The sequence below is a fragment of the Bison bison genome, unplaced genomic scaffold (assembly GCF_000754665.1).
Source record: "Bison bison bison isolate TAMUID 2011002044 unplaced genomic scaffold, Bison_UMD1.0 scf7180017864109, whole genome shotgun sequence".
Taxonomy (NCBI): domain Eukaryota; kingdom Metazoa; phylum Chordata; class Mammalia; order Artiodactyla; family Bovidae; genus Bison; species Bison bison.
Window position 1 is genome coordinate 966,278 of NW_011494681.1, and position 10,943 is coordinate 977,220.

The window sequence follows — 10,943 nt, forward strand, 5'->3', positions numbered from 1 at the left end:
GTGCGCGCGTTCAGGGCGGATCGTGCTTCTCGTTCACGGCCGTAGCCCCGCGAGAGCACAGCGCCACCTAATGCCGGAGTGCCCTCTGGGTAACGGGGATGGTAGAATGGATAATCCTCTGGCTTGCGGGCTTGCCTGAAAGGTTGAGCCTGGCTGAAGTGAAGCGAACGTGTCTCTCTTGGGGAGTGCGGTGGGGTGGGGAGCAGTACCCAGAGGACAGGCTGGGGAACCAAGCAGGGCTCAGATCAGGAGGTGCTTTGTAGGCTTGTTTGGGACTTTTCACTTAATGGTCAACAGCAGGGGGTGCAGAGGAACTTGCCTGATCCATTCCAGCCTGGCTCTCACTCTCATCCCCTTGAAAGAAAGTTCGCTCAGTCATGTCCAACTCTTTGTGACCCAATGAACTGTAGCCCAACAGGCTCCTCTGTCCATGGAATTCTCCAGGCAAGAATACTGGAGCAGGTAGTCATGCCCTCCTCCAGAGGATCTTCTTGACCAAGGGATCGAACCTGGGTCTCCTGCATTGCAGGCAGATTCTGTATCAGCTGATCCACCAGGAAGCCTCATCCCCTTCGGAGAAAGCAGATGACAGATAGTGCCTGCCTGACCCTTTCAAGTGTCAACGTTCTCCAGCTTGGCTCCTTTCTCATTCCCTTGATTTCTGTAATTTTTTTTTTAAGACTCTGCGTTGTGTTGCAAAAACAAAACAAGAACCCACTGGACCATGGCCCAGTAAAGCAGAGCAGCCAAGCCTCTCACTCACAACAGTGCCTCATTGTGACCTTTGATTTAACCAGGACCTCAAGAACAGGAATCTACAACTGAGACCTAAATGCTGAGCAGGATCAGCACATGCCACCAGATGGCCTGAATGTCTCACATTTTGGTCCCCACAAATTTGTGGAGGCCCTTAGTCCACAAACTGTCATTAAGTATCAAATGTGATTCCCAGGTGGCTCAGTAGTAAAGAATCTGCCTGTCAAGTAGGAGAGGCAGGTTCGATTCCTGGGTTGGGAAGTTCTCCTGAAGAAGGAACTGGCAACCCACTCCAGTATTCTTGCCTGGAGAGTTCTACAGACAGAGGAGCCTGGTGGGCTACAGTCCATGGTGTTGCAAAAGAGTTGGACACGACTGAGCGACTAACACTTTCACTTCTTTTCATAAGAACATGGGTCCTACTAGACGGCTTACACCATAAGGACTTCATTTTAACTTCATAACCTCCGTAAAGGTCCTGTCTCCCAATAAAGTCACATTCTGAGATCCTGGGGGTTGGGACCGTTAACACATGAGTTTTGAGGGGGCCTGATTCAACTCATTACAAAGGCCTGTCCTGGCACTTTGACCCTCTCCCTGGCACTCTCCAACCCCCTTCTCTGCTTTAGCATTTTTTTCTTTAGGAACCTCGTATCATCAGATATACTACTATATATTTTCCTTATCTGTCTTGTTTATTGTCTCATCTTATTTCTCATACCACCTTGTAAGGGAGAAGGCATATGAACTTCCATTTTCTGAGGTGCAGAAATAGCAGCTAAGATGGCGGTGGAAACTTTTGCTGGTTCTCCCAACTCTTCAATGCCTGAGTCTGATTCAAACCTGGCAGTCTAGCCTCACAGGCTAGGTTGGTCCTTTTCCTCACCCTCGAGGCAGCCCACGCAAGATGGGTGGAGAGACCATGCAGGGTGGTTCCCCAAAGAGTTGTGGATGGGACCTGGTCTAGGAACTGAGACAGTGATAAGGGGATTCAGTGCAGGATGGGTCACCCAGGAGGATCTGGGAGTGGACAAGCCTTACTTGGGGCGGGGCAGGTGCAGAAGCCTCCCGGGTACAGTGTGTTGGGGTGGGCAGGAGAAAAGTCCGGCCAGACTTCAGTGCTGGCTCCAGTAAGGGGGCCTGGGCGAGAAGGCAGAGTGAGGCCAGGTGGCACCAGCCAGGAATATGATGACAACTGAAAGGACGAGGTTCACCCTCACCGTGGACCCTCCTTACCCCTGGGGAGGCAGCAGCTGGCTCTGTGCTGGAAGCAGACCCTGCTGAGTGGATTCCAGGGCTTTATTTGTCTGTTTATTGCAGGCCTTCATGTCTGCTGGGATTGTACTGTGGAGTCAGCAGGGGCGCCGGGCCGGGAAGGGTGAGGCGCCCTTCCGCTCTTGGCCCACTGCCATTCCCTCCCAGCTGAGGCCCAGCCCAGGTCAACGGGACACAAAGGGCCATGAACAGTTCTTATTTCCCTCATCGGCCTAGTCACTTCCTGAAACAAAACAAAACCAATTATCTCTAGCAATTGCAGATCTGCACCAGTTTTCTTAATAGCCAGGGGCTGAAAGTGATCTTACAGATCTTCTCCCAGATTGCTCATCTGATGACTGAATTGCTGGCTGGTTTTAGGTCTGTTGGAACTTCTCTGGTAGGGAAGAGCTCGTCTCTGATAGCGAAGGCAATTCTGCCTGCCTGGGCAAATCCTGGTAGAGCCCCTGCCCCCCTCCCTCCAACCCTAGCGAGCTCTGCATCCTCAGTGTGGCTTCAAGATTCCACACCTTTGTAAGGAGCAAGTAAGTCTCACATTACTTATTTAGCAAATGTCTGGTGCATATTATTTTCATCTGGCATTCTTATTAGTAAGAATCAATGAATCTCCCCATGTAGAACAGCAGTTTAAAGGGGGGGGGGTACCAAATTATTTATCTTCCCAATCTCTTTAACCCCTGGACGGATAACTAAGAGGGCAGAATGTGAAAAACTTGTATGCTATTGAGGTTTACTTCTATAGCTTGGGAGGTGCTGCTGAAGGATTTTGAGCTAGGATCTGTATTTTAGCAAAAAAAAAAAAAAAAAGAGAGAGGAAAGAAAAAAAAATCAATTTTGAAAGGGAATATTTAGATGAAAGGGAGGAAGCCTAAATAGGTCACTGTAATGGTTGAAGTAATGAATAGTGAGGGCCTGACCTCATGCAGGGACGTGGGGACACAGCAGCTGGTGGAGAACTAGATGAGCAAGGGCTATTGGATGTGAGCAATCAAGATAGCTCCCGTAGTTTGAACTTGGCCATCCATCTCCATACATGGTTCTCCAGGAGAAACAGACTTACCAGATATGAGACACCCCAGAGCCACGGCTGCTGGGAAAGGCCCTGCTGTTGCCTTAATTCTCCCCGGTGTCCTAGAGACTGCATTAGTCAGCCGTGGTGAAATGCTGCCTAGGGGTCGCTCACCCCACCCCTCCATTCAGTCTCAGTAGCTTCTAATGAGGGTGTTCTCTCTCTCCCTCAAGTGATACATCGTCCACAAGCTGGAGAGTCCAGTGGATGGAGACACCTCTACCTGGGCACTGCGGGTCTCACAGAAGAGACATGGCGGCCACAGGCTACCTCAAAGCTTCAGTCTCCAAGCCACACAGGTCACTCCTTGCCTTTTTCACTGCACAGAGGATGACGTTTAGCCGGTACTCAATCCAACATAATCCTCCTGCAGGGAAGGATCAGCACATGCCAGAGGCCAAGCTTGACACCAATGCGCAGGATGTATAGAAGGGCTAGAGGAGAGTTGGTGTGACAGTATAATGTCTTTCCGGCCTGTGGAGCATATCATTACCACCCTTCTGCTTCAGCATCTCACCCCGGCTCTTGTGCTGCCGCTGGCCCCAGCCTCGAGCATCCCCACAAGGGCCTGGAACTTCCCTCCATGTCTGGGCTGGCTAGGGAGAGTACCCCATTCCACTTGAGTGAGGTGAGGTGCTGGTGAGGGTTGTCAGACTCTGCACATCCTAGAAAAGGACGCGATTTCCAACACAGCATGTTTAGGTTCTGCAATAACTCCATAAATGATTTTGGCTTCCACAGGCCACCTGAGAATCTCCTCACCTACCTGTAGCACACTCTGGGTAAACGATTCCTGAGTTTCAATCTGAGCATAATATGGTACCAGAATACCGGCTATAGAGTCCCCAAACATCACAAAGCAAGACGTTCTGAGGCGTGAATAGTGTATCTTTAACATAATCTTATATTTGGAAAAGCAGTTTTTTAAAAAAAACACTTGAAAATACAAGGTAACAGTAACTTACGTAAGTTTTCACCTTATATTGCTTGGCCATTTTTACATATAAATTATTGCTTACTAGCTTTGATAAATACACAGCACAGTCATATGTACAGAAGCAGAAAGCATGAGATATGAGAAAGAAAATACTGTTAATGGCAATTCTGGTAATTCCACAAGTGTTTCATATTTACCAGCTCTTCTAATGGTGGAAAACTACAAAGTGTAGTCCCTGAGAAGTTAGGTAGGCGCCCTGATTGCAGGTTTTCTATCTTCTAACTGTTAACGCAAGCTGACAAGGTCACAGCACTCAAGAGTCCTTGCTTCTGGTTGACTTCATCCCAGTCTTTAATAAACAGTGTAATACGAATACAATAAATAGGCTATGCAAATAAATAGTACTCTGCTAAAAAATGTTTAGTATATACAGCTTTGCTTTATATAGTACATTTTCATTTAACTTTTTGGCAATTTTAAAAAACATTTTTCCAGCACTGGTTCTAAGCACAATGGCTCACTGGTTAATAAGCAGGCTGAAATTTTAAGGACACGTCTTTGAAGCATTTAAAAGAAACTCCGCATTAGACCGCATTTAAAAGAAACTCTGTGTTAGACCACCACAGTGGATCTGATCTGCCCCTAGTTTCTGAGAAGTTCGGATTCCCTGTGCCACCCAGGGACACTTGGGATCTGTGGTGAGTGATGCCCACAACAAAACCACAGGGCGGGGATCAGGGCAGCCGTCAAGGCCAGGCTCCAGGGATTGAAAGCCACCAACGCCTTCTCTTTCACACTACTGCTTCTCCCTACGCAGAGATGAGTACACTTCTCCCCACAAATTGAGAGGGGTGGGCTTTTACTTTGTCCTCATGCCTCGGAATTTCAGGTATGCTCTACCCAACTTGCTTGTGGATAGGGGTCTAAGACAATAAATTTATTCTGAGATATCAGAATAAAGTAAATGTAGGTGATAAGACGTATCACTACAACCATTCAGCAATTGTACAGATTGTAACAGAGTGAATTTAAAAAACTGTGGTCTTTGGAGCATCTGCAAATGTGTATGAAAAAATTTAATATTTTTGGAATGGTTATGATTTTGCCTATTGGGAACTGTTGCTGGGGCTTCCCTGGTGGCTCAGATGGTAAAGAATCTGCCTGTAATGCAGGAGACCTGGGTTCAGCCCCTGGTTTGGGAAGATCCTAGAGAAGGGAATGGCGCTACCCAGTCCAGTACTCTTGCCTGGAGAATCCCATGGACAGAGGAGCCTGGTGGGCTACAGTTCATGGGGTCACAAAGAGTCAGACACAACTGATCAAAGAGCACACTATCCTTTGCTAATTTCTAAAGAGGGCTGGTTTGCTGGAATGCTGACAAATCCAAAGACACACAGGACTGTCTGAAAGTTGTGCTGTAGCAAAAAGAACCCTCTTAGAAGGGCCCATGCACTCCTCGCTGGTGAAGGTTGCTGATACATGAGATGTTTCAGAGTGAACGGAGATTTTATGCAACTGTGAAAATCTAAGAGTTGGAAAGGAGCTTATACATCTTCCTGGTGAAGGAATATGACCTACCCCTATTAACAGGGACCCAGCTTAAATTCTGTGCAGCCTGCTCACTGAGACAACTCCAGACTAGTTAGAAAGAGTCTCATGTTAAGCTTGATCTGGTCCCCATGATCCTGCTTGAATCCTTCAGTTCCAGATACAAGCCTTCTCAGTGCTTCTGAAATTTCTGAGACCTGCTGCCAGAGAAACCTCTGGAGACTGTTGTTAAATTTCAGAAGATTTGGAGATTATGACTTTCAGAAGATGGGGATGGAAAAGCACATCTAAACAGAACAAAATCCTCCTTTCCTTTTGCTGCCCTGAGAGCCATGTGCGCCCCATGACTGGGGGAGACCCCGAGAGCCACACGAGCCCCATGAGTGGGGGAGAGCCCGAGAGCCACGTGCGCCCCATGACTGGGGGAAACAGAAGGCGAGCACCCTTCTCTTCCCAGTCTGTTTCTACTCATACCACATGCGGGTAAACTAAATGCACCCTCAGAATCTGTTCAGGCCCGGTGTACATGTGGATTTGTTTGGCCATGCACATATCTGAGCTGAGGTCCAAGCAGCAGGTGCTGTGTTGAAATAGCTCTCCACTGGGGCAACTGCAGTAGTTCTAGACGGAGCAGTGTAAATCTAATGCGAATAATCACAGAGATGATGTCAAAACAGCCTCACAGGATCAGAATGGCTAAATGCTACTCCCTAAGAATAGAGAAAAGACCAAAGCACATGGGTGCTGTCAGCCCACACCGTCACCAGTAATCGCCAAGGGGAGCGCATCACTGTTCGATCAGCCTCGAGAGAAATCGCTTTTCCCTGGTTCTGATTGCTTCCAGTGAGTTTCATTCCATTCCCAGCTGCCTGGGGCCTTTCTCTGAGTGGACCAGCCCAGGATGGTGCCTTTCTGTCAAGCCCTGTTCATTTTCAGGACTGAAGGACGCAATGGGACAGACTCTCAAAGTCCTCCCCAAATTTGCTCCATGCGGTTCTTTCGAGTGATCTCTCCAGGTCAGCGTGGTTGCCAAATCCAGGGAACAACGCTGGACACGTCTCAGTGCTGACGCGCTGATGAGAGGAGGAAGCGCTTCTGTACAGGCGCCGAGGAGAGGAGCTGGCAGGGCTGGCGAGAGGGGCTCCAGGGCCACATGTGTGGAAATGAAAGGACCTAATATGGGAAGCGGGAACTTTGTATTTAAGCGAAGTGACAAGGATCTGGCTGGCAGGGATGGATTTCAATATTGTTTCCCACAGGTCTTTTTTGTTCATTTGAAGGTTGAGGCAAACCAGTTCGTGAGAACAGCCAGAGGTCTTATTTACCGTAGGAGCCCCAATCTCTAAAAATGGAAATAAAAAGAGATCTAAAAGACTCTGAGACTTTGAGAAGAAAAAAGAGGCAAATTATAGAAAGGCCCCCTGCCTTGGTTGGGAGGTGGGCTACAGGACTTCTAAGTGTCCAACATAAATCAGATATTTGGATCTCTGGGGGCTCTTTCCATCTGCTGAAAGACAGGCCACTGCCACTGTTCTATATCCCTTCTTCTTCTCCAGGGAGCGCTAAGCGGTCCACACATCAAATCCCATGTACACCCCCTGTACTGGTGGTTCTCATTCCAGAATGTAGGCACGAGGTGGCCGAAGCGTGAGAACACGAGGGCACTGCCAGGCGCGAGATGATGGACTTTTGTGACTCTGTCACCCCCAGAAACAGTTACAGAGTGCCCGTGACGTGGCAGGCACTGTGCTTTTGTCAAAAATTGTACTGTATTTGAGGAGAGATGAGAGCCTGTCTGCACATGTAAAGAAAATCCCCAGAAAGTAAACAGTGAGTCAGTTTCTTAAAGATGACTATTTTTCCGTATTGGCAAAGCAACTTAGTCTAACTCACTTACAGAAGTAAATCAAGTTGTGCAGAAATGAATTTTACCCGCAAGCATACAGCACTAAGTGACTGAGCTGCTAAGAAATGCATGCCTCGACATTTCTCTTCTGGAGATTAGAGCAGGGGTGGCAGCTGCCAGTGCTCACTGCCTCCTTAGACACAAGTAGCTTTTGGTGATGTCCTAGTTTGTAACGATGGAGACCAGTCCATCTCCATAGAAACCTAGAGATGCCATCACTGTCTTTGAGTGTTCAGACGAGCTCCTACTCTGACAGCCTATACACAGCCATCTACTGCCAGGCCAAGTAAAGCTCCCTGCTGGCTCCTGTGCACTCTAACCGAGCTGTCTGGTCACCGCATGACAAGGGGCGGCCTCCTGCCTTGACGCTGGCACGTCGCAAAGTGAACAATGGATTGGCTCAACACGGTGATCCTAAAAAGCCAGACTTCTCATTTCGAGAAAGTTTCTGCCTCCTCTTCTGCCGTCTCCTTTCGATAGCAGCCTCTCCCCAACTCAGGTGGCTGACATCACTTCCTGAGCACGCTCTGGCTGGCTTTGCTGTGTGCGTCTTATTGTGATACGCTGATAAAACTCAGCAACTTTTCTCGCAGGAACATAACACGCTTGGCACTGCGGTTCCGGGGGAGGCGAGGCAGTGCGCGGTGAGGCTCATACCCGCGGCTCGATCCTGTGCGAGAGCTCAAACAGGGCTTGCTGGCTGTCAATGACGTACAGGTGATGCACGTACGACTTTAACTCCGGGTGCTCTTTTGGAGATATGTCACCTCCTATGTTGGGGAAGGGGGAAAAAGTCAATCTCATGAGAGCAGTAAGCTATTTCTAAATACCAGTAAAACCCTGCATGAAGATACAGTGTAACTCCAGAAGGTTGACCCTCATTTGTCATAATCCCAGAAGAGATGTCTGTTTGCTAATCACGTAGATGCTTTCTGGGCTCAGACTAGATTCCTCAGGTGAGGTGATTAGACTGGCAAGATATGTTTTACCAACCTTGATAGAGAGAGTGATGTCTCCTCACATGATACAGTATTTAGTGGTTGTTATGATCTTCTCCCCCAAACGGGAAACAGCACAGAAACGGCAGGTAAGTGGCAGAGCAGGACTGGAGCCCAGACCACGAGGCCCCCAGGTCCATGGTCTTGGCTCCCCACTAAATGGCCTTCACAGGCTCTTGCATAGGCTGGAACTGTCAGAAATCACTGCTAATCTGGTGACTACATGGACACAATAGTATTTTATTTTTTTAACTATTTCATATAATTTTTTGGTGTCCTTTTTTTTGGGGGGGTGCAGGATTTAAGGGAGCAACTGAGTGAACAAACATTGCTGAAGTGAACTGAAAGTCTGGTTAACAGGCAAAGCAGGTTCAGGAAGTATGTGGATGGGCTGACATTCGCCCAGCAAAAGACAAGGCAAGGGGGTTCCTACTCCCAAACGCCCAGCAGACCAAGGGCCACAAGAGGCTCTGGAGCACTGTGAACCCTGCATGCCATGCTGCTGGCAGCTGTGATAAGGAACCAGAGATAAAGTAGCCTGGACAATGGGGCAGGCCCACTTCCCGTAGTCAAAAACAAGCAAACAAAAACCCCCCTCATGGCCTGTGGAGATGGGCTGAGCTACATTCCAGAGACACAAGGTGACTGTGAGCCTCCATGATCCCTGGGGTTTCGGATGGAGAAGCAGGGGGTGAGTTCAGCTTGAGCAGAAGGAAAAGGCCCTCAGGAAGCTGAGCATTCTAATGCAGAAATTTTTTCTCTTGGGGAAAACCTATTTCCCCCTCCTCTGTGACAGATATGTTTTCTAAGGAAATAACTTAAGGTGTGTATATTATGGATGGCTGTAGTCCTTAGGTTTAATAGAAACAAGGCTTTCCAGTTCAAAAAGTAAAAGCACCGAGAGTTAAAAGGTTTTACCATCCTCCTTGTTTGCTTTAGAAAACATGATGCTCCCAAGATAATTTTGCTGTTAAGTTTCCAGTCTTAAAAAGATGGCAAGAGGAATGCTTCCAACCATGATGCATGACCCTTGCAGGGCACTCTGTAATTCAAAGTGGCTTTCCAAGTGCTGACGTCGGTTAACCCTGCCTATATAAACTGTCAAAATGAATTTAGGTAATTCAGTTCCAAACTTGATTTTTAAAGATAGGTAAATACAAAACACCAAATGGCCTGACGGTCATTTAAATTTCTCCTTTGCTTTGTGTCTTGCAGACTCATCCTCTGGTGATGGGAGGTTGACTGCAAGATCAAGGCCAGCCACACTGCTCTAACCCTCCTGCCCACACGTGCAGTGTATATAGACCAGAAGCCCTTGGCAAGTGAGACCGAGGTCCCAGAATTTGCTGAGAACCCAAAAATGCATGGGAAGCAAAGGAGGGTGAAAGAAATACAAATCCTTTACTCATCAGCAATATTATGCTTATACCTTTGAATGAATCTCCATGCCAATGTTCTTAGCTATTTCTATTGAAACTGCATTATACTTGAGTAGTTAATGGAGAATTATATAAGCATGTATCAAATAGTATTTGCTGATGTGAACATTTAGAAGATTAGGTCCTGTATTTATAATTCTCTCTTTCAAGTAGAAATTTCGTAATTCACTCAGAAGTTCACTCCAACTGCTTTGTTGGAGGACAATAAAGCTACTCAAGACTGGAAACGGAAAGAAAATTCTTAAGAGTATGTAACAGAAAGAAAATTCTTAAGGAATATGTACCAAAGTGTTAGCAATATTTTCCTTAGGAAGTAGGACTTTGATCATTCTACTTTACAGTTCTGTATTGTTGAAAAACATTGGTTTACAATGAGTATGTATTACTTAAAGTTAGGTTTTACTTAGTGGTCACTTCTGATTGATTTATAATTATGAACTCTGTCTTTAAAAAAAAAAAAAAAAAAAACAAAAAAACTGCCTTTTTATCTCTAAAGTCTGTGCAAGGTGAAGGAAAGGGTACCAGCCAGGTGGTCTGAGGAACGGCTGAGTGAGTCAGCCTCTCAGAGCCAGGGTCTTCTGTTCTGCATCCACAGAGTCAATAACCTCCATTCACTAGCCCTGGGGTCAGGATTCCACTGCCCATGTGACAGCTCCCTGAACTCAATACATTTCAATTTCCTTCCTTCCTGCAATGTCTTAACATCATTTAAACATAATGTAAATTATTCCTGAGACTTAAAAAGAAACAAATATTCCTATATACATTAGTCTCAGTGGGGAATCTACAAAAGAGCTCAAAAAAACACTTTTTCAGTGAAAGGAAGCTCCAGACAGGAAGTTTTCGCTGGAGAGGAGAAAAGATTCTGGAAAACTACTTTGGGCACTTTTACAAACTATATTCCTATTCCAGGAAGGCTCCAGGCAGGGAGGTGAAGGACAGGGTCACCCCTGATAAACCCACAGGTCATTCTGAGCCAGAGGACGAGCAAACAAGACTTTCAGGGGCGGGCGCT

General features: G+C 47.0%; 1 protein-coding gene across 11 annotated transcripts in view; it reads right to left on the reverse strand.

Moving 5' to 3' along the window:
• Positions 1–3,981: 3,981 nt before the first annotated feature.
• RAPGEF5 (Rap guanine nucleotide exchange factor (GEF) 5) overlaps positions 3,982–10,943 on the reverse strand; it is a 360,172-nt gene continuing 353,210 nt past the window's right edge. For all 11 annotated transcript variants that reach the window (XM_010839032.1, XM_010839028.1, XM_010839031.1 and 8 more), the window contains one exon: positions 3,982–8,261. In XM_010839032.1, the coding sequence (XP_010837334.1) occupies positions 8,143–8,261 (119 nt within the window). In that variant the 3' untranslated portion in view covers positions 3,982–8,142. The remainder of the gene's footprint in view (positions 8,262–10,943) is intronic.